This window comes from Hyalella azteca, unplaced genomic scaffold, assembly GCF_000764305.2.
Source record: "Hyalella azteca isolate HAZT.00-mixed unplaced genomic scaffold, Hazt_2.0.2 contig9428, whole genome shotgun sequence".
NCBI classification, from domain to species: Eukaryota; Metazoa; Arthropoda; class Malacostraca; order Amphipoda; family Hyalellidae; genus Hyalella; species Hyalella azteca.
The window spans coordinates 1-25,936 of record NW_025939500.1 but is presented as its reverse complement, the minus strand read 5'-3'; the positions used below and the strand labels follow the sequence as shown (position 1 = coordinate 25,936).

Below are 25,936 nucleotides of genomic sequence, written 5' to 3'. Positions count from 1 at the left end.
ACAGCGGAAGGTACTCGGTTATGAGGTCAACCTAATACACAAGTACTCAAGTAATTTTCACTACCTATATCTTGTTCTACTTGTTTTTACTGTTATTGTTCTTGTAAGGCTAATACTGATTACGCTAAGTTGTTTCAATGCAGAAATGAGCATAATTGAATAAAGCAATGTTTACTTTACTATTCTTCTTCAGAGACTAGAGGAATCCCAACAAGCCGTGGCTATTCCTATCATTTTCTTGGTGCATCGCTGCATGCATTGTAAAATTCTTGCCATTGTTCAATCCATTTTAATTTCAAATCTGACATCGCTCTCATCTCTTAGTTTAGGAACTGCTACTTTATCTTTATGTTCCCTCTGAATCTTCAAGTTTCTTTAGGAATGTTCACGCAACGACGCTGTCAGATTAAATTACCCGATATTCAGTCGGGAGAAGTCGTTTAGTAAATTAAAACGGGTATTAGAGAGATATTCTCAATATTAAGCAGGTATAAGGCATTATTATTTGAAACTTCAACATTCATGCTCGTCTAAATATACTATTATTACTTTAAAAAACTTTTCAATAGAGGTATAAAATAATTCAGAGACTTTTTATTTTATTTATTTTTTTTTGTAAATATTGACTGCACATTTAGCTCCTCAATGATACGGTAATAGTTAAAACTCGTATGATTCTGTGGTGCCTAGAGTTGGACGACGTTAGCATGCATCAATACGCTGTAGCCTACACACGTGTCCTACTCACGTGTCCTACTCACGTGTCCTACACACGTGTCCTACACACGAGTCCTACACACGTGTCCTACTCACGTGTCCTACACACATGTCCTACACACGTGTCCTACACACGTGTCCTACACACGTGTCCTACACACGTGTCCTATACACGTGTCCTATACACATGTCCTACACACACCTGTGTCTACACACATGTCCTACGCACGTATCCTACACACGTGTCCTACACACATGTCCTACACACAGCTGTGTCTACACACATGTCCTACACAGGTGTTCTACACACATGTCCCACACACACCTGTGTCTACACACATGTCCTACACAGGTGTTCTACACACTGATCAACTGTCGCTCTCTGCTCAGCTGTAGCAACTCTGTTACGGAATGAAAGCCTCCGCTCGACGATATGCACTTATATTAAGGTATTTTGTTTGTCTTTTTGTATCCACTGTTCAGCGTTTAATGTAAATGGTTTATTTTACATTCTTCAATAAGTTAATTGAAATTTGTATTGCATTTTTCATGATTACAGCACTCTTTCTATTCCATTTTCGCCGCATCGTTTTTCCACTAACACGGTTTCAAAATTGACGTTTCTATCTCACCTGAGGCCATAATTTCTTCGGGTAAGCGCGAAAATGCCGGTGTAGTCTGATCTGAATTAGATTTGGTATGTGACGAAGCAAATTCAGCCCTATTTTTCCCTCGACTATCCCAAATCAGCGTGCTTTTTGTTTCCTCGTTTTTGTTTATAACCTCTTCTCTCCCTCATCCAACCAAAATCAGAGTGTTCCCTCTGAAAATAGTTGCATGATGTCCCAATGAAAGAGAGGCCTGCTTTCCCTATGAAAAGAGCCGCCCGACGTTTCGATATAAAAGTAGCCCGCTCTCCCTCTGAAAGTCTCCCGAAGTCCTGATGAAAGAGAGGCCTGCTCTTTTGCCGCCGCCGCCGCCGCTGCTGGGCGTTGCGTTTAAAGGGGATCGCGAGTTGGAGGCGCGAGTGGAACGAGTGAGCGCCTGGAACTCGAGTGCCTCCGCAACCGACCGTCCTGGCACTCCCAGATCGAGCATCAGTCGTGCTCAAGAGGTGCTCCTGTCCGGCCGAACCGCGGGCTCAAATCAGAACCTGCCTGTACAATTTATTTATTCCACTCTAGAATTATCGTTTTAATTACTCGGGCCCTAAGTTTTAATTAGTTAGGGTTTTTTTTATTTGAATTTATCTCATAGTGATTCAAGACCGATTCCCGTGCGATAGATATGACGGTTGTAGGTTGGTGATAAGTTTGAAGCCTGTGTTAAAGTCGGTGGTTATTTGGTTGCCGTCGCAGAAGCTACTCACTGCCAACATTCTCCTCCCTCGCTCGCTTCTGCATTAGACAAGTGCATTCATTGTCTTCATGGCCATTATGAACTAAACACCGGCTCATATCAGAATCAATCTACCTTCGTTTCAAAGTATTGATCACCTGGTTACCGAGACATCGATGAAAATTTCATGACAAGAACTCAAGAGCACAATGTCATGTTCGTTAGAGTTGCCTTGGAAGAATGATGATACAAATGTTTTAGTTCAAGTCAACTCTAAGGGCGAGCTTCATAATGGTAGCAGTTTTGGCAACCGTACTGTGCCTGTGGAACGTACCCTTAACCTAAACCGTTCTCGAGGTGCTAGTGAGCCATCAGACGAAGTCCGGCTTAGAAACGACAAAAATAGTGACTCTGCTAAACGTAGAAAAAATGAACAGAACAACGGTAGAAGATCTTTACAAATTAGTGCGAGCAAACACGGCACTGTGGCAAACGCTGAAACGGTCTTGACCGAAGATCCTGGGATTTTGAAAAGCAATATTCACGATCCACCGATGACAAGAAAAGTAGTTCATGCTCGACATTCTTTGGATCCTAAGTACAGCGTCCACGGTCATTGCCGCAGTGATAAAATCGGTACAGATTTAAATATGTTCAGCACCGATTATGGGGAATCTGTTGCGACTGAGCTTCTCCATGGTGACGAGCATCGAAATGTGCCGGCAGTTCACCACGAGGTTCTTCCGTGCAGTGATGTTCACCATGACAACATTAATGCATCCCGGTGCTCTCAATCCGTTGCTTCTGCACCGATTCAAACAAATAAATCCGTATTGACCCCATGCAGTATGTCTTCTAAAACATGTCGAGCTCAGAATAAATATGTTGTGACGTGTTCTACGGTCGTCCCTCGTGGTGAGATGTCTGGAAGGCTCGCCAGCAGCGTGATTGATCCAAGCCAAGACGGGCGAGGGGCAGAAAGCCGGCTCTGCGGAGGCGAGTCCACTTCATCTGGAGCGGCCACCAGACACGAAGAAAACTCCGTCGCCTGTTGCTCGCCTGGAAACGGTTGCTCGTGCGCACGCCCTACTCGGACAGGCGCACAAAATTTCAAAGCCGTTAGTTCGTGCGGTCAAACAAGGTGTAGCCCTGCTAATGGTGGAGAAAGATGTGACGTTTTTCCAAGTGTAAGAAATGGTCTATTGAAACACACGTTTAGTGACAATAAATGTAGCGGTTCGACTCAAAGTAATTCTGAAAAGCAATTGACTTGTCAAAATATGGATTTGAAGACGGCAAAGAAGATCGTGTGCCTTGACGGTGACAATTCTATTGGGAGAGAAGTTGATTGGTGGAACAATATCGAGATGAACGCGGCGCACGAACCGAATAGTGAAAAAAATGAAATTTTATCGCCCGACTTACACGAAGATCGAGCATTGCCTTTGCCAAGCGTAGTGAAGTACAAGAATGTAGTAGATATAGTTAGATCTTTTGAGAATAGTACCAAAAGCACCTCGGAGAAAAAGATATCATCTAGTAAGTCACCCAGCACAAAGTCTAAACTTACTGCTCTGTCGTCTGGTGCGAAGAAGAACTGTGTAGGAGCTCAATGTTCAGAGGTGAAAGTAGCTGATATACATAGTTCTTCTCTGAGAACGAAGGTAGCAGAGAATCATGGTACGGGCAAGGTGGGCTCTAAATTGTCGAATGTGTCTCTTGGAAGTTGTAGAACGTTCCCTTTTGCGAGGTCAGGTAGTTTAGATACCAGAGTGTCGTTAGGTACTGATCATAAGAGTAAATCGATAACTGTTCATGGGTCGCTTAAACTAAGTCCCAGGCTACCAAAGGAATCCGACGTAAAGGCTGAGAGAATTACGAAAAATGTCATGAAAAATCAGGCTTCGCATCCTAAAAACTCGTGTGTGACTGAGCGAAGAGTGGTGGTACCTAGCATAAAAGAGAAAAATTCAATGCCCCCTACTTGTGAAATTGTTCGATATGTCTCTCCGACCCGTGGGAGTCACAATTGCAGTACCCATTCACTTATTAATGAGATCAACGAAAATCTGGAAGATATCCTGCCTCGACCTCAGAAAAATGAAGATTCCAATAAAGAAAAACGTAGACCAGCAACTAAAATAAAGAGTTCTCGGCCCATGCCCATGAACACTCGTCCTGAGAAGAACAATCGGCAGTGGATGATCTACACCAAGAGAGGGTCGGAAGGTGATGCATCCATCCACAAAAATTCTCGTCTCAACTCTCCTGATGAGAAGTCGTCAAAGAATACAAATACTTACCCTGTTATGAGAACACGTTGCCGGCAACAATACCCCAGAGTAATGACCAGACAGCCCGAGCCTGGCACGCCTTCAATGCTTCAGAAAAAAGCACTTCTTAACAAATCAGATTCTACCAAATTTGATGAGTGCAAGAAATGCGTAAAGTCGAGTGCTGCGTCCATGTCGTTGTCTGAAAACTGTATGAATTTACCGAAGTCTCGTGATGCTGCGCATACTCGTGCCAAGTACCATATGGATTGTTACGCTGAAAACGAGGTGGAAGAAGCTGAATTAAAACCGATGCACGATTTTGACTGTGATTCAAAAGACGAGTCGTTTCATAATTATCATGAATGCGGCTGCGATTACAACAACGATGAAAACGACGAGATATCAAACCAAGAATGGCAATCCGAGGTTTCGAGTACATGCACTGATCACTGGATGACTCGAAGTAGCTCTTCTGACTACGAAGAAATCGGCGATTTTAGGAGAGACTCCCCGCCGGGCTGGTCTTCCTCCAACGTCGTCACAGACGACGGAATGTCTTGTCCGACCGATGACGTAACTGACGATGCTGAGGAATATGACGCAAACTCGGGACGATGTTATCCTTCAGCTTTGAAAACCGGCCGGGACGAGTGTGGTGTCGGTGGTGGTGCGCGGATATGGGCCTGTTGTGGTGGTGGAGGCGTGATGCCCGGAGGAGGAGGAGGTGTTGTTGGTGGAGGGGGAGGCAACGGAACTTATGGAGGACCTCGCTCCAACGTCTTCCGGGTATGTCTAAGTCGTAATTTCTTCCTCAAAAAGTTTCATTGTCAAATACCCTGACAATTTATATGCACAGTGTTGTAAACACTGTGCATGCCTGAGATCAGTTTCCTGGCTGAGTTTCGTAACATATGTCGATTACTTTTTGCGATCTTCTTGCAGCGGTAACGGATTATATGTGATTCTGATTTGAGATTATTTTATTGTTTTAGCTTAAACTTATTTTATAGCTTAGACTTATTTTTAGCTTAAACTTATTTTATGTCAGATAAATCTGATATACAATCATTTCTATCTAATGTTCAATGTTCTGAAAAAATTCTGGATCCAGCTACAGAACTGGAATTGTTTTTTTCTTTTGAACTACTTCCTCTTTCCTCATTTCATTACTCAGCATTGTTGGTTTCATGTATTATGATTTATGAGAGACTCTTATCTTGCGATTGGAAAGTCATATATATTTTTATAGGTCGTTATATTTACGAACAAAATTACGCTGAATAAGAACTTTAATGTGAGATTACCGAATTTCTTAATGCATATGTCTATGAAGGCGTATCTCTTAGATCATAAAGCCAATGCAGCCTAGATAGACACGAAGCCTAGGTATAGAAATAAAATGGTTTCGTGTGGCGCAATTATTATAGATATCATTATTTTCATTTCGGGTCGTTTTAATTACCAGACCATAATTAACTTAAATCCTTCGTAATGATCACAAAAGGTGATCATTATTTTTGAAACTTCCGATTAGTCTTGAACATCGGCTGTGTTTTTTTAAATTTATTTTTTGCCTTACAAAATATGAGGCAACTTTATTTACCTAGTTTTAATTCAATTCAGAGACAGACGATTAGCAAGCTCATTGGTTTTTTTAATATTATTTACCCCGAGTTAAATATTTTGTTATATTAACAAATATTTGAGAACTCTTTTCTGAATCTTGATCTTGTTGATATCTGAAAATGGATTTGCTTAGATGCCCCAGTCCGTTTTTTTCGGTACGGAGTCGACTGGCCGTGGCACGCGACTGCTTCCGCTTGTTGCGCAAGAAATGTGCCTCGCTCACCTTCCCGTTCATGTCAAAATTTGAATAAATTTATTTGCTGATGTTTATATATGCTGCTTGCTGATGACATTGCACGCTTTTAGCAGTTTAGGCTTCAGGGTCTATATTGGGGCTGGCTGAAACACCTGTCGGAAGACTTCATAATACAACGTCAGATTCTTTATAATTCTTAGTGAAATGCCGCTGCGTCATGCTATCACACGTCTTTCGGAGAAGGCCGTGTTGTGCCTCATTTGAAGCACGTATGTATAATGTCTCCCACTGAGCAAGAGTCGTAATCATTTCCGCATAAGTTCAGCCACAGTCGTTCAGCCCGCGTGTGACGAGCGCCCCAAACAACTAAGTAGGAAGAGCTACAGCTGAGGCTTTGATACGTGGAGCCTGATTGCCGCTGCGGGCTGCATGTGCGGATAAATCGTTAGTATGACGTCTCGTTACGGAACTCGTGAAGGGAATGTATACAACTTCTATAATGTATTTGTATGTGCAATGTTGAATTACCGTAACTAAAGTGCGGGGGTACGGTATTCTTGTTGAATTGGTTGAAAATTAATATTCTATTTCTTCTCGTATTGACTTACTTTCAGCACGAAGTTCCTCAAGTCCTGGCGTCTGAATTATCATAAGTCATCATTGAAATTTTTAGTTTGAGGATATCGCGATGATTGCAATCCAGTTGATGCTTCTCTTTCAAACAAAGTTAGTGAACCGTTTGAATTTACTTTCTAACTCATTGCTCAGTGATAGCATGGGCAATTTTGATTAAAAACTTCATGTATCACGGATTGTGCTAAGGAAACATTGCTAACGCACAGAAATAATAAGTTATCTTGCCCAATAGTGGCACACTTTTATACCCACAGCACTAGCCGAGTGCGGACGTGGCACTAATACGCCCTTTTGCTTGGCCAGGGTGAAAATTCAAGTGCACAAAAATCATCGTCGTTTAGACAAAGACTCGGTTATTTTTTTGAGTGTGCGTAAACTCGTAGAGCAGCGCTGGCGCTGTCTTCTGTAGCGCCCGCTGTAGGACACGCGGAAGTACAGCGGCTGACCTCGCCCAGCACGGGACGTAGCGACGCTATTACTCGCCCCCATCCCCGCCTGTGCTGCGCTTCTTTACTGTTAGATAAATATTATTATAATATAGCGTATTATAGAAATTATTTATCGTTCATTCAGTGTCCAAATGGTGGCACACCTTCAGCGCGTGTTTTTGATTTACAGGAACGAAACGTGAACAGCGATTTCGACACAGTAGCGCTCATTTCGCTTTTCAATCAACTCTTATTGATATTGCGCGCTAAAATTTATTGAACTGCGTGTGAGTAAGTAAAGAAGGAAATGAGTTCTTAAGAGTTTTTCTTATGATTTTTTATTTCTTGAACCGTTAGAAAATGGTAAATATCTCACTTGTCCATGATATAATCGATGAGATGATTCTTATGCTAGTACTTAATATTGTGTATGGAAAGATGAGCTTTGCGCACAATGATACATTAGTTGAAAGTATTTTAAATGAGACATAACAAACGTATCTGTTGCGTCCGAGTATGTTGCAAATTACATGCAATACATTGTTCGGATGTCTTTGTGATTTGTTCTGTATAATTTATCATGCAAAACTTCTGCATATAGTCGAGTTCCATTGTTTGTCAAGATTGGGTAGCTGTAATTAAGCTATTGTCGTATGCGTGCACTTCTTCCTGCTTGATCTTACGGCTGGTTACGGAGCTTAGGCCACTCGTTATTCACTCGCAATATTTAAAGGGGTCAGTTAGTTTGCATTTAATTGCACTTCATTGGCGTTACGTAGCAATCTCGACGCGTTGCAATTTGTTTGCAGAGTCAGTGGTCGTAATTATGCAAATAATGCCTCGTTTCTGTTACGGTTGTACTTAGTTGAACTGTTATACATAGTTGTGCACTGTTGCAGAATCCCCATAAGGAAGTAAATGCTCTGATGTCTTAAGCAAGCATGTAAAATTTATATGAAGTCATTTTCTATATGTGACATATGCAACAGTTATTTGTACGATCTTTAAGACGGTCACTCATTTACGTACGTTATACTTATGACAGTACTTCACCAAAATTTGCAAGTGTTATTTCTTAATAATTTTTGGCGTAATAATAAACAATTTAAAACTGTTACTTCTTATCATAGCATTATTTGGATGTAACGCAGCCATATATTAACGCTGAATGTGCTTTGTTAATCTGTGCTCGCGCAAGAACATCGGGGCTGTAGCAGCCATGCATCTTCCATGCAGGAAGTGATCACGGAACTCTCCAGCGGAGTATCGATCGCTGCCGCGCGCACTGACTGCGCTCTCATGGTCGTCTCGTATAAATGGTATCTAACTATGCCCGCGTTATTTATTTGAGCTTGTGTTGCTAAGGTTTTTCTTTCAATTATGGTTTTCGTATTTGGTCGTTGTAAAAAAAATTACGGATATTTTTCGCACTGTTCATTTTGTGATTCAAGTTTTAATTGGTGAAGCATGATTTGTTTATGCGATGTGGTAGGTTACAGTCATTCTAATCCGATTTGCGCTGGTGCTTATTGATTGTTTACTATGGCGATGCGATGCGCTGGTGACGTCACTATTTTAGCAGCCGACATGAATGTGAACGGGTATTTAAATGAATTGGAAGTGAACTTTTTCTCATATAAGATCGTTATTCAGTTTTCTTGTCGAGACTATTTCTATGGATGCTGTGTAGATGTGACTGCGGAACTTTCTCAGACCTTATATTTTTTTCGAGATTAATGTTTTGTTATAAATAAGTTAGTTCCCGTTTGCGAATGCTGAATCTATGATGCATCGGAAACCTTCAGCGATCTGAGTGAAATAATACTGCCATAAATATACTAGTGACGGTCGCTTTAAACAAAGGCATTCTTATCGTTATTTTGTTGCCTTACAGCAGTTGATGTCAGGCGCGATGAGTCACTGACACGTCCGTGTCGTGCGGATCCCTGCTGGCTTGTTTGCTAACCGAAATAATTCATGTGAATGATGTCATAGCGGATTGCAATGATGATACGTCATTGCCTTGTGCGGTATATCGACTGATGTCTAAATCTAATGCCTCGTCTAATACTTTTTTGTTCGGATAGAATTTAGTTACTGCACGAGTCAAAAGCAAGTTTATCGATCAATATATTGAATGAACGCTTGTTTGAAATGAAGCTTCCGCATGTAAATCTTTTGTAGGTGTAGGGATTTATAGATCTGTTTTTAGTGAAAAAGCATGTCATTCAATAATTTTGTTAACTTTGTCTGGTATGATGAGTGAAAAATCAACGTATTGTTTTAATCCTACTAATACGATAAGGAAAAGCATTTGGCTTACATTTGATTTTTAGCGCATTTTCGCATTTATAAAAAATGCACTATTGTGCTCGCCAAGTCCGTCTGCCGTCCGTCTGTCTGTCCGTCCGTGACTTCACGTTTTCGTCGACAAGAAAATGCGCTCTTTGTCACTCACTGCAGTGAGTACTGAGTTATATATATATTTCTTCATTCACTAGAAAATATTCGATTCCAATTCAAACGTTACATTCAAGAATGCAAAAATATGAATACAAAGGGTAAAAGCTTGGTAAACGGACGAATCTCAACGTTGATTTTGCTCTGAAGTTGAGAGCATTTGTTCTCCTGAGTAAAAGATCTATCAATACTTTGATTTTCCTCCACAAATGCGATGTGACATTATATGGCTTATGAAATTTGAGATGCGAGTATTTAAAAGGTCAAATCGTAAATTGTTCGCACACTTTGAGATGAAGTGCGTGACTTCTTGCATGGACTGATCGAGCAATGCCCAGTGCAGGACATTTCTTTTCTGCGTTCGTGACCTCAATGTAAGCTTCAATGCGAAGCCTGCGCCCGTTCGCTGGGATAAAATTGTGCACGGATTGCCAGTGATCGTATGACTCGCTTGAATGTTGAATTTTCTCGTTCGGCGTGCATCACAGATTACTGAATATTGAACTCTTTAACTGTAACCAAAAAAGACACATCGGGAAAATGGCATGATATTTTAACTTAATATTCTATAATGTACATCTATTGTCATCTCATCATGATAACGTGATATTATTCGTATTTCTTTCTACGGAGTGATTTTGACCTATAAGAATAATTTGACAGAAGTAACGAAAATTACTTCATTCAAATCTATAGATTATTAAGAGGGCATGTTGATACGTTAGTCTGTTGTTCCCGATAGCAAAGTTAAGATGCCGGCTTTATCGAGGACAACGTTTGACATCTCGCTGCAGTTGGCAGCAGTGTTCGGTGCCACAGCCCAGTTGGCAGCTATAGGCTAGGGCCTCACGACAGATGTGCGCTCGCCGTGATTACGTTACCTCTGTGCTCGACGGCAACTTGCTCACGTTTTGTTTTATGTCGAGTTTGGTAGTGTTCATAACATCCGTTATTTTAATTAAAGATGACAGGGTAAATAATGGATGATAAGGAAGAGGTGTTGTCGTAGAAAATAAGTGATTTATAGTGCTGTGAACAATTTCCGTCAAGCTCTTGCTGAGCTGAAGCCCGGATTAATTCGATGTGAATTTTCATGAATAATATCTAATTTTACTGTTTGGTTGCTTGAAATTTTGCTTAAGTGTGTGAGCTAACACCAGCTGAACGTTGCAGCATCGAAGGGGCAATTGACTCCATAAAGTTTCTTAAAGAACTCAATAAAGATCCCAACTGGCTTCGTAGCGAGCTCCTGTGCATCCTATTGTACATGAGTTGCCGCGTACACTTGCGCGAATTTTAACTTGACACTCTATTCATTTGTGTTGCTAAGCTGCGCTGCAACGACGTGCCGAAATTGTGACCATGATGAGATGCATGACTCAAGTACGGGATAATTCTCGCAAGGTCCATCAAGTTCTTATATTGTTAGTTACGTGTTGAAATCAATTATGGTTGAAATCAATTCCATGGTTGGCAATCACCGATGAGTTTATATTCCATCATCGTTAATGATGATGACTGGACGTGCATCGCAAGTGACGGAAGCTTTGAAGGAAAGTCAGGAAGAGCTGAGCATCGCTCTTGTCGTGGCCTTCCTGCTGGCATATTTAATCTACAATACAGCAACAGCGCAACACAATTCTTTGAATTACAGTTTCAAAGAATATTCACTTTCGTCTAAAAATAAAACAGCTCTCAGCAATTTTAAAGATCATCAAACATATTCCTTGACTGATCAGCAAGCCTACCGAAAAAGAATGGGACTAAGACCTTCGGCGAACACTAGAAGGGAGTTCCTCTCAGTTCGTTGCAATGGCCAAAATAATTTGATCGACTCGTCGTGCCATTTGCCGCATCTCACGCCGAACGTGACAGCGTCAGATTCAAGCTCCCTAGATAAACGTCCCAAGTTTAGCGACTTTTCCTACACTGGTCACCAATCGGGGCATCTTTCTGGCGCCCAACTTCAAGGAGGCAATAGCAGGTCGTATGCGCCAAGCTCCTGGGTGCCTAAACTTGGGTATGCCTTTGAAGGCTCACAATCCTATGCCGGCTGCGTCCCAGAGCAGCATCTGCTCAGCGGCACTTTGCGCTGCCCCGAGTTTTTTAGGGGGTATTGCCACTATGTTAGTATTCCATTTTGTGGTTCATCACTCAGCTCGTAACAAAATTGCTTTTTGCAGTTCGTTTCAAAGTTCATAAAGTTTCATCAATGACACAATTGACGAATGAACCATTATGTTCATGAATTTAAAGACAATTTTCATATCTAAAGCAGTTTGAAATTAGATCAGTTGCAGTTTGAAATTTATCCACGAACTGCGTGTTTTAGTTTTATCGTAAAATTTTCATATTTGTAAAACGTTTCTTATGTTGGCAGGACGACGACTCGCCTCCGGTTGGTCGCAAACCCAAGGGCGGCTTCAGCGAGAGCAGCGGCCTGGTCGGCCTCAGGAACATCGGCAACACTGTGAGACTCTCGCTGACATCCGCTTATTACATTGCCAATTTCTCAATTCCCTTTGTTTCGGTTAAACTAAGATGTCGAAAAAAGAAGTGAACTAAGAAACTATTAGAAATCGTTTCGAAACTATTAGAAATCGTTTCGAAACTATTAGAAATCGTTTCGAAACTATAGGAAATCATTTCGAAACTATAAGAAATTGTTTCATTAAAACTATCGTTGCTTGTGTCACTTTGGCAGCACCCGAATAATACGAGTATTCTAGTGTCCGAATGACATAGATGCTAATCGTTTAGCATGATCCAAATATGATGTCTAAATATTATGTTTTAACTTCTACCTTTTATTGAAGCATATTAATTTATTTTCACTTCCACGTTAGCTGAGTTTTATTAGCGATAATTTGAAGCATTTCCGCTCAAATAATGTACATTCTAAATTAGCTGTTCTTAACAGTTTTTAAAGCAGCAAATTTGAATTATTACCTTGCCACAACTGCCCTTGTATCACATCTGAATTCTGAATACCACAACTGCCCTCGCATCACATCTGAATTCATGACCGTAACTTGGTGCGTGCATTTCAGTGTTTCCTGAACAGCGTGACGCAGTGCCTGAGCAACACGCGCTGCCTGCTGGAGTACCTGGTCAAGGAAGGCTACTCTTCTGACATCAACACGTCTCTCTCCACAATGAAGGGCGATCTCATCAGAGGTAAGCCATGATTCGTGTGTAACCTGTGTTTAAATGAGTGTCATTTCACTCATTAGTTACCTTAGGAGCCTTAAGCTGAACTTCAACCTTCAAAAAAAANCTGGTATAATATAGCTTAGCTTCGATTTTCGTGAACTCGTGGATCCTAATAAGATGCTCCCTTATTTAATTCGTTAATTTAATCAAAGTTTTTCGTTCGTTTTTATATTGAACGCATTCCAAAATTGATAGCGGCTGTTTCTTCACTAGTTGTACACAATAATAAATTAAGTTGACATGTCAAGATGACAACATTCATGGCAGCAAAACGGCTATTAACCGTACGCTAAGCCCTACAGTCGTGCGTGTGAGGTATACTACGTCAATAGTGGGCAGTAATATGTGTTAGTCGCTGGTCGGCAGTCGTGCTGATAACGGCAACGCTAAGCCTCGTTCGAAGGAAAACGTTCTTTTGAAACGAGTACAATAGCCGCTTACAACCTACAACGATGAAACCTAGTTCATTGATGTATCAGAATTAAATTATCATCGGGCATACAATTTTTTAATCTCTCAAAATAGTCTATTGGTGAATTTTTGTGTTTTTTAATATTGCAAAATAAAATATTTTTACTATTGCATTTCAAAATGTAGAGTTGTATTTTACTTTCAGCGTTCGGCAACCTGATCAGTGAGATGTGGACAGAGGGCGACAGCAACAGAGCCCTCAACACCGGCCCCTTCAAGACACAAATACAGAAGTTCGCTCCTACGTTCACAGGTTTGTGTGTAAATGACGGTTAGGTAAAGTTAGCTGAAGTTCATCAACGCTAAATATCCATAAAAAAACGCAATTAAAAACCCCGCAATCTTGGTTATCAAATCGGACTTTGAGAAATGTCATTACGTAAATTTTCTTGTAATTTTTGTATTGCGACGGGGAGAATCTCGACATGTGTGCTCAAGTTTTTGAGAGTATTGAAAGAGCTACAATTTACCATTATTTATGGCTTTGATGAAAATTGCAATTTGGTCATATCCTTTTGCTCTTCTAATGACGGAGAGCAAACGGGTTTAATTTTTAGAATTTTGATGTGGGATACTTATTAGGATTTTGATTGACTATCTTATTAAGAAATATATCGTGCCTTACTAACCAGGAATATTGAGGACTTTAATTTTTCAGGAGCATAAAGTGGTTTAATTTTCAGGTTACCAGCAGCACGACGCGCAGGAGTTCCTGCGTAAACTGCTGGAGGGCCTGCATGAGGACGTCAACAGAGTGACTGTGAGACCGCGGCCCATACACACCGACATCGATGATGACCTCAGGTGATGATTATTTCTACCGCACTTAAACCAATACAATACCTCATTTGATGTTTCTATTTCGTACAATCTGTTTAATTGAATTCTGACGTAAAATGATGCGTGACATTCAAGCTGATAGAGTAAAGGTTTTGATATATGTGATCAATTGGGGTTCAAAGTTGTTTAAAGTCTATGGTTAATCATGTGCTAGTTTCTTTTGGTTAAAAATAATTCTAAATATTTCCTTGTCATGACAGCGACGACCAGAAAGCGATGGAGTCCTGGAAGCGATACCTTCGGTTCGACGATAGCAAGATTGTGAACATGTTTGTTGGTCAACTCAAGTCTAGCTTGCAATGTTCGCACTGCTCTCACACGTCCGTCACGTTCGACCCTTTCTGGGACTTGTCGTTACCGATCCCTCCCAAGACTGGCACCGTCAGACTCAACCAGTGCTTGGATCTCTTCACCAAAGAAGAAGTCATGGATGGCGACGAGAGACCTGTGAGTCTGCTTATGTTTTCTTTCTGTGTATCCCGAATGATTCTTCAAGGTTATGATAATCCGTGTTTGGTAATGATTAACTTTATGCACTTGAAATAAATTCGCATAATTCCAGTTGCGCTGTAAATTAAATTTCGGTCCCTCAGTTCATTATTCTAAAATTTGCAAAATAATAAATCTTATATTTTGCATTGTTTTTTTTTCAGACTTGTTCCAAGTGCAAGGAGAGAAGAAAAATGACCAAGTCTTTTAGCATACAGAAGTTCCCGCAAGTCTTGGTGCTACATTTGAAACGTTTTAGTCCAACGGAGAGATGGAGAGGAAAGCTCTCCTGTACCGTGGAATTTCCAGTAGAAAATCTCGACCTTTCCAAGTACGTACCTACGTGCATGTTATTTGCTGGTTAATCAAATATATGTTGTGAAGCTAATCTACGGATTTTGTATAGTTTCATTTTATTCTCTATGATTTCACGTATATGATCGTTTCTTATATTGAGAAGTGAAAACTTCGTTGATAAATTAATTTCAAGTTGTTCACAGCATGAGAACAGGTGCATTTTTAGTACAATACGTTATGGATAATGTCTCAGCGAGATGAGGTGAATCATCTTCCAAAATGTAGACGTTATCATATATTCTTCACAGGTGCTCATGAGCGATGTTTTTGTCCTTTGTATTTGAAGTACCGAAGTAAGACTTCAACAATTAGGACTAGTCTGGAGCGGCCGTAACATTAAGCGGATTTTAATTACTCTGGAGTAAATTTCCTCTTTCTCATCAGGTACGCCTCTAGTTCGCGGTCATCCTGTAACTATAATTTGATCGGAGTTGCGAACCACAGCGGCACCACTTACTCGGGACACTACACGGCCTTCTGCAGACATCCCTACTCCCTGCAGTGGCACGAGTACAACGACAGCAGGTATATATACAGTCTAACTAGAATAGTGCCGCACTGCGAAATACAGTGCATCGATTACCGTATCTTTTAAATTGTGTTCAAATAGCGATCATTGGAATAAATGACATGGCACTCTGGTCTTCTCATATGTGAGAAAAATAACGCAGGTTACAGTTTCATTTACCTTGAAGTCAGTGTTGTGGAATATTTTTATTTTTGTATACAAATATCGCATCCCTCTGCGAGGTGACAACGGATTGTTATCCGATGACAGTTCGTGTACGGTATTGTTTGAAAAATACGCGTTCCTATTGCTTAATGTGCTACAGATTTAACTGTGTTATTCTCTGCTTTTAGTTATTTACAGATTGGTATCCAGGCAGGCGATACTGGTTTGGTACCGCCTGCAACCTCGAAGGCGGGGATGTGAGTTGAAATGTTTTATTATATACTTTTTATTTTTATTGCGTGCAGAGTGACGCCCATCCCGGCAAGGAGGGTTTGCAGTTCAGAGGCCTACGTTTTATTCTACGAACTGAGTTCCGCGAGCAAGTTGTAATACCGGCTTTTACTGTAGTGACTGTTATTATACGTTTGAAAATGGATAGTTCCTCGATTTCATTAACTGTTGCTTAAGTTTAAAAAGACAAATATTTTATCCAAAATTCTTGGAAAAAGAGCTTTCACGAGACAATTTTCAATTAAATGATCAGCGCTGAGTCGACAAATAATATTAACTTTGAATCCTTGTGATGCTAAAAACCTTACATAATCGCTGATCATTGTAAGGGTCATTTTAATATATTTACTCAAATACACGAGGTGGAACCCATATTCTTTCAGCTACAAAACGCATGCTTTGAGATTTTTCGTAATTTATTTTGCAATATTCATCGATCTGTTGGTGAATTTTTATTGCTATTGATTGCCTTATCTATATCGCGGTGCCATCCTTTTGTCTTGTAAGAAGTCTCGAGTCACTATAATCGGAGGCAATTTCGTGAATGTCTGTATATTTCAGAAGTAAGAAGCTTATTTATTACGCTATTGGGTTTTCTTCAAGCCATAACTTACTGATGTTTGTTCGATTGAATTTAAAGTATATTATTGTTGCGTAACTTGATCTTTAAATTTTTATTGTTATGTATTAATGCTAAGAGATTCGTGCTTACATGTAACTTCTCGGCTATCAATTAGTTCACTTGGTTGCAATAAACGGAATATTTAGAGACGTGATGCAATTTCGTTGATGGAGAAGTAGGGAAAACTTCTCTTTCTTCTGCTGACAAACTTTCATATACTGGATCTACAACCGCAATTTTATATAAAATAAGATAAATTTTAGCCTGATAAGACCTGTACATAATACCGTGCCGCTAGTGACATTTACACTGCCAAAACCTAGGACGTAAACGATCTTGCAATTTTGAAGCGTGACTCGGACGCAGCAATCTACTTCATTCGATTGCAATTTCACGGCATTTCTGCATTCAGTAGACATGATCGTCGTCAGGAACACGTGGTTAACTCCTATCGCAATATTTTGCCGTTTTAATGTGTCACAAATTTGTACGGGAGCTTTGTTGATCAAAAAACAATTCTTTAGAGTGATTATAATCGCAATTTATTAATCGTAATTTGGGTGCTCATTGTTGTAATCCTCGAGATTCCTTTGTGATATGTAATGCAAAAGATCATGAAGTGTTGATAAATATATTAATAGGTGTTCATTTTTATACTTGCAGAAACATAAAGCTTATGCATCGCCCGTATTTAGACTGAAATTCTCTCGGCTCATATTGTGTATGCTGTGCTCCGCTTCTATTTAGTTTGCTTTATGTAAATAATAAGAAATTATCAGCTAAGTATAAGTTTCTTTTGTCGGATGCTCAGACGCTTTCGGGACTTTGAAACTGTAGATCATGCAAAATGATGCAATTTGACCTAGCTATTGTCAGGCTGATATTTCTTACTGTAATTGGTGGCAAAAAATTTCGGTCCGCAATATTGAAAATATTTTCTAGCGTCTGTCTTCATTATTGAATTAGAAAAGTTTGCTTATCCAAACAACCAATTTAATTGCGTTGATTGTAGTTTACCTGCAATGCGCATGCATTTACAAGAGTTCTAATTAAATTTGTTGAAAATGTTTAGGTTTGGAATTAGTTCGAGTGGCAACAAAGACCCGGAGAGAATAAGCAGATCGAGTGTCTCGCCATTGCTAAAACAAGTGTGTGTAAGGTTCCTCGATCAACTGTGTCGACCTGCCAATACGATGTATTCTAACTTCAATTGCTTGATTACATCTCTTCACCAAGAAAAGATTTTTTGTGATAGTAAGAAGTTTATGCGAATCTAGTACTTTTGAAAATTTTAGAATTACTACAACGTGCCATTCTTCATGCATATGATGAAGCACCTACTTGGAAATCCTAACTGAATTCCCTTTTGCCTGAACGAAGAAGGAAAACTTCGAGATCACTAATAAGTGCACGTTTGCAATTAAGAATGTGACCCCCTTTATTCTGATTAATCAACAACCTTCACCATTCAGCTGAATTAGTTCATTAAACGATCAATGGAATCTATAACTTCAGGTCTTGGGTGTTTCACTTTCTATAAAAACGTATGCGGCAGCGGTAGCTCTTCCAGTGTCGAGGCAAGCGTCGGAGCGGCCGTATCGGCTGCTGCTGGCGACGTCAGGCTAGTCATTGAGGCCATGCCCTTAGAAATTCTTTTCAGGCGTGCGGTCCAGAATATGATTTTGTTGATGTACGTTACGTTTAATCCATTTATGTTTACTTGATTTATATAAAAAATGTAAGGAAGAATGCACAAATGTGTTTTTCTCTGTTCCTTGATTAGATTAGAAATTTATTCATCAATTGAACTCATAAGTATGAACCTTCTTCCAAAATACTTCTTTCCACCCCTACATTTAGGAAAAATCAGTGACAAAGATATTACTTAACAAAATCTCTATTTTTTTAGAACACCGAATATTTAATGACATGAAAAGCAGGATAGCTAATAGGTACGTTCACCGCATATGTCACTTAGATACGCTTCAAGCTAAAAACTATTATGATTGCGTGGCTCGATGAGAACTCGATGCACTTGCGTCCGAGTTGTCACGACGCGGCCCTGACCGCCAGCATGGCGTTGATCTGCCATATGATCTTACGCAGCTCATCTATTATGTCCTTCAGGTACCGCGACCGCATACACAATTGCTGGAAAAGTTACATGAACACATTAGCAGGATAACTCTGCGTTGCTCGGGAATTGTGTAACAACAGAAGAAAAAATAGGAATATATCTGATAGGTTACTCAAGTTACCCAATATGTATCAGCAGAGAACCAACCAAGCTCACTAAATAATACACATTTTCTGATGGGCTACAAACGCGCGAATACTCACAAAAGTTAAGCTGAATTAATCGCGAACTAACATGTGTAATGTCAATTTTGAAATCGAGGTTTGATGCTAGATAAACCTCAACCACCAAGATAAACTATAATTTTAACAGCAACAGTTGACTTGAAATATAGAAATAGTAAAAATATATACGTAACTAGAATATAATTCCTCACAACACGAGATTCAGCATGAATAATTGTATAAAACAACAAAAAATTTCATTTGCAGCAAAACGATGCTTACTTCTTTTAGATCTTGAACTTCTTCTGCGTGATGTCGATAGGAGTCGCTTTTCTTCTTCAAATCGGGACGACTCTCAACATCATCGCGGTATGGTATCAGCGACTGTTATAAATTACAAATAAATAAAAAATATCTTTCAAATCATTCCTATGTTAGTAAAGTTAACAACAGTCATCAGGCTAGACCAATTCTATGCGGATCGCAATAATAATGAAATGCTGTCAGGATAGACGTTATGAAGGAAACTCTGTTCCGGAGCGCGCATGATAGAATTGGCTGAATTAAACTATGCAAATATGAAACGAAACAAGTGTAGTAAATAAATTAGTAGATATGGTCGATGTAGCGCTTTAAAAGTATGAATAAGTGAATCATATCATTGGCATTTTTTACTATATAAATACTGTAATTGAATGTATCATCACGATAGATGACAGGGAAATGCTAAAGACTGTGCATACGTACTTCGATTGGAGTGTAGTCCATGCCACTGCAGTCCTCGTTGACTTTAGCATAGATGATGTGCAGACGCTTGAACAAGTGCCTCGTTCTGTTGATATTCTCTTGAATGCGAGACCTGTTGTCAACACTGAGTTGGGTGCCACTTGGCGTTCCGTTTGGGAGCTGTCAACAAGAAACATATTATTAAATATAATAACATGTATGTAGCGTATATGCAAAACTATTGGTCACATTGCAATGCAAAGAAAATAATAATTTAAAAAAATGATAAAGTCATGGAAAAATTGTGCCAAAACATATATTAAAAACAAAAGAATATTATTAGACCAATTCAGATTAAATCAGATACTTTCCAGAAAATTGCACAGAATTACTAATTACCAGAGGCACAGTAGTGGTACGTAATTAATAAGTAACCAGTATAGTTTTAATTAATTAGTACCTGTATAGTTTTAATTAATAACTACCTGTATAGACTTGAGCAAACTGAAAAGCTCAATTGTTCGAGACACTATGTCTTGAACTGTTTCAGCCCCAACTTTGCAGTAAGATAGAGTATTTATCTGTTGTTGGCTCTCAGCTGCCACAGCAGCAGCAACAGCACCGGTAGCACTTGTGCCTGCACTAGTTGTGTTATTTGTGCTGCCGCCAGCATTTGAAGAGGACTGTTGTTGCGAAGTTGGCGTTGCCTGTAGGCCACTATTGCTGCCAGGATTGACTGAAAATTTATAAGATATTCACTGTAATGGACAAGGAACCATAAAGAAGAAATATAGTGATGGGTATAGCTCATGTTTTTTTTTTTGAATATATTAAATACCATCTTAACCTATACCTATTAGTGGCTCACCAATTCAGTACCAAACAATTGTTTAGCTGCAACAAATCAATTCTCTGAATTGTTTCCAATTGAATAATGAATGCTAGTATGTATAAGATTGGGAAAAATGTAAAAAGTATTCCTATTATCTACTGGTATTGTACTAAAGTGGATATATTCCATGAAAGAATTGAAAGTAGCTTCAAACATATTATACTAAAACCTTAAGAAATAGGTACCTACCTAACAATTTTGACTATAATTACTTACTTGACTGCTGAGGAACTCCCATGGTGCCACCATAGGATCCACGCATCAGGTTGGTATTTACACTCATAGTTTGTATAAGTTTCAAATAATCTGAGATATAAGAGCAAATACCTGAAGATGAGAGAGTAGAACATTGAAGTAACATGATATGATTCAGTAACCTAAGGTGAATGAAGCAATTTTGAGAGCATTAAGAAGTGAAGGAATTCTCATGTCTCTAAAACAGTAGCATGACAGTATAGCAAAAAAGCCCGTTTCAAATAGACTGGATGTATATCCCAACATGCCAGTAACTTAATCTGAAACACTCTTATTAAAGCAAATATTTTAAGACAAATTCCATTCATAGAACATCAAAATGAAAAAAAAATCTGATAAGAATTATATACGTTCTACGAATGGTTATAAGATCTGTTAACAATAAAAATATTTCATTTAAAATTAATTTGTACTAATTTTATTCTATTCCTAGTGTTGCCTAGTGACTGGCACAGGCAACACTCATCAGGGTCTTGGTAGTTGCCAGAAGCCTCCTTAACCCTTTCCCAGCGGACATAGAAATATGATGAAATTGCAATATTTGATGATTATATGACCAATTCTAAGATATATTTACTCATAAGCATTTTTCAAAAAATTTTGTATACAAGTAGTAAATCACAATTAATGAAGTGATCATATATGGGACCTTGCTGGCTTAAGGTACAAAAAATTTGCAGTTTTTGACACTGAAAGTTTACTATTTAGATGGTAAAAAGCATCTTGGTTGCTCTTTTATGCATGTATTATAACACATACTACAAAGGAAGCAATCAAGATGAAAAAAATTATAGGTACATTAAGTATTTTATGGCAAGGTATTTCCAGACCATCCATATAATGAGACATCCTTGCCATATGTAGAGAGTCACTTTCATGTACAACATATACCTAAAACTTGTGAAAAATGGTCAGTAAGAATTAGTATTGGTGAAGGACAAGTTATTGTCTGGGTCAGTACAGAGACCATCTTGCTTGCAACCGTGTCAGCTCTATGTTCTGTAGCAAAGGGAATGCCAAGAGCTTGGACTGCAGTCAAAGTCAGGGAAAGCATCAAGTGCTGAACTATAATTAGGTTAGACTGAAAAACATGGCTTAAATCATAATACTGCTAACCATTAAATGCTAACAAACATATTTACCAAGCGCTGTAGAAATTTACCTTTAGTGGACATATGACCAAACATAGTCACTTCCATCTCTAAGCATTGGCAGGCGTATGCTCACATATGATCACACTAATTTTTGCTATGATATTTCACCATCTTGCATTTGCTTCAAGTAAATGGCATCATATTCAGTCGATAAAGCAAGTTTCTAACTATGATACTAGCAACTATCATGGCCTTACATACAGTTCTTCATGGGCTAGAGCTGCTAAAGTGAATACGATGAGGGCCCAAAATGCCGTTTTGCCATTTTTCCAGAGTACCCGGTACTTAGTTTTTAATTCAGCTCACACAGATGTAAGAGTGCGTCAGAGCGCTACGTCATACATGACATAACTCGTACACGATCTGTGATTGGTTGGAGCTTGTTGGCAGGCTGCCATAAGCATTGTGGGTGATGTGGGAGGCCTTTTTTTACTCCCATTTTAATTACCACATATAGTAACTCACCCACAAAAGGGTTAAGTACATTGTGATTTTTACAGCATCTGAAACGCAAATGAAAATTACCACGCCAAAAACCGTGAAAATGGATGGAAGGGTGCTAGTTTATGTTGCACTAACGGTATCTGTAAGTGTCAGCCTGTCAGGACAGTGACACAGTCACTGACACATTCAGGAGACAGAAAGATTGCTCAACACGTTGAGTCGTTGACTCCAAAGTGGTACATATGCATACCACAAAATGTATTTCTCCAGGACGCCACTGTGCAGAGAGTGGATGAATATTGCAAGATCTTTGGCGACACTTCAGTAGCAAAATTAATTCCTTCAGAAGATCTTGCCAACACATTGAGATTGAAATTCTTGCATTTAATATATTTGTCAGTCTTCGGCCAACTATTTAGAAAAAAGTAAGGTTTCTGGTGTGTTGGATGGATCAGGATGCAGTGAAGCTTGTCCGGAAATCAGTTGCGATGAGTTCCCGCCAAAAAATGTAAACATCAAGTTTATGATTGCGTAGTTGCCATCACATTACAGCGGTCAGATTGCATTATGTGGTCAGACATGCGGTCAGACATGTCAGATAACTACAGCGGTCAGACATGTTCAGTTGACACTTGCTGTACAATCGGACTGTTTTTAGGGTAAAATAAGTTATTTGGGGTAACACATGCATGTAACCTTGTAAATAAGTTCGTGGCTTGTAAATAGTTTTTCATTACTCAGCGTAAATGGCTTTTCATTAGAAATTACCCGGCGACGCATCTTGAAAATGGTTGGCAATGCTTTGGGCTTAAAAACCCATATAGGGTAAATGCGGTACAGCAATCCCTTGATTAGCACGGTTTTGAATACCGCGGTTTTGATTAACGCGGAAAAAAAAGTTGCAACCTACCCTTAATCTACACGGTGCCAGTTTTGATTAGCGCGACTTTTTTTTCACAACGCATCATTTTCCCGCCTCTAGCCAGAGGTGTTACATTCATAACAAAAGTGTTACTTTTTGCTTATTAGATCTTATGTTGTTACTTTTGTTACGACTTTTGGAAAAATTCGCCAAATGTTGTTACTTTATGAATTTCAGCCAATAATTCTTTAAATAAGGTCCCGTTCCNTACCTAGGATTTCAAATCGATGCATGCATTCAAATTCAAATAAGGCCCACCCACGGCCAGTGTATCTGTCAGCTGCTCAGCTCACCTCTCTTCAGAAGTGTGAAAGCTTTTGCCAGTGAAGGTGTGTTTTACGATCGGTCCGTAAAGAAGCGTTGATCGGTTCAAAAGGACATAAGACCAGGTTCTTTTGAATAACCTATAGAATTGCACCATACTGGGTGGCATGCACTGTCTCTCTTTGGATCTTAACATTTTCCTGCCAGACAGCTCAAACCTAGTGTTTTGGCAATAGTTTGGCGTGCAAAGGTATGACGTCACTATTTCAACCATCAATGAATGCGTGGAACTAAGACAAAGCTTAATATAAAGGAAAAACTAGAGAGGTCAAGGTGTCGGAATTACCCACGATGTTGCAATATACCGCGACCCGCGTTTACCCTATTGGCGTTTTGGCGACGCTGCATCCGCCCTCGTCCCTCTGCACCCTGGCCAGGACGTAGTGGTACATAACTCAGGTTGCCTAAAATTGGCCAGATCCTAGAAAAAAAGGCCAATAACTCAATATATACTTGTTTTTTTTTAGGTTCTGCTATAAAAATGAAATTTGTTTTCTTTTTGCAGTACTATTTAAAATTTAATTATGAAGTACCCCTATCATAAATTTTAGCCTGCCAATGCAATGGTGAAAAACTAAATCATGGAATTTGTCCAGAAAAAATGACCGTCTGGACAGTCTGGGAAGTTGCCAGACGGTCATTTATGATTTAGGCTAGTAGCCAAACTGGGTTGCCAGTGGCAACCCAGTTTGAAAATAGTACAAAAAATGAAATAATAGTACAAGACAAAGCAATCAGAGTCAAAGTGTTAAGAAACGGTCACATAGCAATATAGTCTAAATATTTTACACGGTATTGACGGTAAAATATTTTTGGTATTATTGCAGATTAACTACATCCAAAAAAAAGGGTGTTTTTTTTTTAATTATATGTTTTTGGGGTGTAGATTACGAATCTGAAATCCATTTTTCTTATTGTATCAGCCTGGCCTACGGCCTAATAAACACCTAAACCACTATAATATATAATATCAATATCTGACTCTCAAATCCTTGCTCTAGACTCTAGGCCAAATTTAAGATGATTAAGTGTAAATGTGGCGATGAATGAATTAGTGTGGCGATGAATGAATCGGTGTGGCAAAACAAGGGGCGCCCGGGTTTGAACCGGGGACCTCTGTCCTCTCGATCTGCAGTCGAAATCGAATGCTCTAGCTCTACCACTGATATAGTAAAGTGGGCCATATCCGATACAGAAGCCTGTCGCTAAATACCTAATCAGGGGCATCACCCCCAAATAGCAACGCCCAACAGTTGATCGATTCTTCGTGATTTGAAGTTCTATACGGGTCACAATACCACCGTCACGCAGTCACGCTTAAAAGCTGGAGACGCTGAACTGGCTGAAGACGTGAAGTGCAGATTTTTTTTTTATAGTTGGTTTTGGAGGCTTCCAGTGCTTGTGCACTGCCCAACCTGGTCTCTGTCACTCTTTTGATGAAATGAAGTGCAGATTGCAGAACACGCGACGAACAATGGATCGATTGAATGCGGCGGAGAAGCGGGCTATTCCGTAATTTTAGAAGCTGATGCTGTTTTAGAATATCACTGGTGTCAAAAGAAACACAAATTTTCATATTATATTGAATCAAGAAACTTGAACCATAGCGTTTGAGATAGAACTGCTCGTTGTCGGTTTAAAAATGTTCAACTATCTTGACGATTACTTCTGGTTTTACATGACTCGATCGACAATTCTACGGACCCGCCTGCGGACTTGCGCAACTGGGAAACTCATAATTCCTAAAATACTCAACGGATCTGTATGAATTTTGGAATGTGAGTATTAATTATCGATACGCTGCCGCAGGAATTATTACAGATTTTTTACAGGAATTATTTTTTAATTAAAATCAATAGACGTATTTTTTAAGCAACTGGGACACTCATAATTCCTTCAATACTTTACGGATCTGCATGAATTTCGGAATGTGAGTATTAATTATCGATACGCTGCCGCAGTAATTATTACAGATTTTTACAGGAATTATTTTTTAATTAAAACCAATAAACGTATTTTTTAAGCAAATGGGACACTCATAATTCCTTCAATACTTAACGGATCTGCATGAATTTTGGAATGTGAGTATTAATTATCGATACGCTGCTGCAGGAATTATTACGAATTTTTGCATTAATTATTTCCTATCCTAACCTAACATAAACCTAACCTAACCTAACCCAACCCAACCTAACCTAACCTAATAATAAGTCATATAAAAATCTGTAATAATTCCTGCGGCAGCGTATCGATAATTAATACTCACATTCCAAAATTCATGCAGA

General features: G+C 39.3%; 2 protein-coding genes across 6 annotated transcripts in view; one reads left to right on the top strand and one right to left on the bottom strand.

Annotated features, from left to right (window-relative positions):
• Positions 1-18,382, top strand: part of LOC108669488 (ubiquitin carboxyl-terminal hydrolase 2) — a 52,252-nt gene extending 33,870 nt beyond the window's left edge. For 4 of the 5 annotated variants that reach the window (XM_018156836.2, XM_018156835.2, XM_018156834.2 and 1 more), the window contains 8 exons: positions 12,058-12,147; positions 12,728-12,854; positions 13,507-13,614; positions 14,045-14,165; positions 14,402-14,648; positions 14,855-15,021; positions 15,432-15,572; positions 16,026-18,382. In XM_018156836.2, the coding sequence (XP_018012325.1) occupies positions 12,058-12,147; positions 12,728-12,854; positions 13,507-13,614; positions 14,045-14,165; positions 14,402-14,648; positions 14,855-15,021; positions 15,432-15,572; positions 16,026-16,110 (1,086 nt within the window). In that variant the 3' untranslated portion in view covers positions 16,111-18,382. Of the gene's footprint in view, positions 1-1,871; positions 5,118-12,057; positions 12,148-12,727; positions 12,855-13,506; positions 13,615-14,044; positions 14,166-14,401; positions 14,649-14,854; positions 15,022-15,431; positions 15,573-16,025 lie in introns of those variants that run through there. The other variant, XM_018156833.2, reaches the window with a different exon arrangement.
• A 132-nt stretch (positions 18,383-18,514) lies between these two features.
• On the bottom strand, positions 18,515-21,134 carry LOC108669489 (mediator of RNA polymerase II transcription subunit 30). Its single transcript, XM_018156838.2, has 5 exons — positions 20,769-21,134; positions 20,146-20,396; positions 19,682-19,840; positions 19,217-19,318; positions 18,515-18,784 (listed from the first exon to the last, which is right to left on the bottom strand). The coding sequence occupies exons 1-5, from the start codon at positions 20,911-20,913 to the stop codon at positions 18,683-18,685; spliced, it is 759 nt and encodes a 252-aa protein (XP_018012327.1). The 5' UTR covers positions 20,914-21,134; the 3' UTR covers positions 18,515-18,682.
• Between the last annotated feature and the right edge of the window lie 4,802 nt (positions 21,135-25,936).

Excerpts from the sequence above, each read along its gene's own strand:
- LOC108669489 (XM_018156838.2), bottom strand. The coding sequence starts at position 20,913 with ATGTTACTTCAATGTTCTACTCTCTCATCTTCAGGTATTTGCTCTTAT. Across the intron at positions 19,319-19,681 it reads TGGACTACACTCCAATCGAA|TCGCTGATACCATACCGCGA; the intron begins GTACGTATGCAC and ends AATTTATAACAG. Across the intron at positions 18,785-19,216 it reads AAGTTCAAGATCTAAAAGAA|CAATTGTGTATGCGGTCGCG; the intron begins GTAAGCATCGTT and ends TAACTTTTCCAG.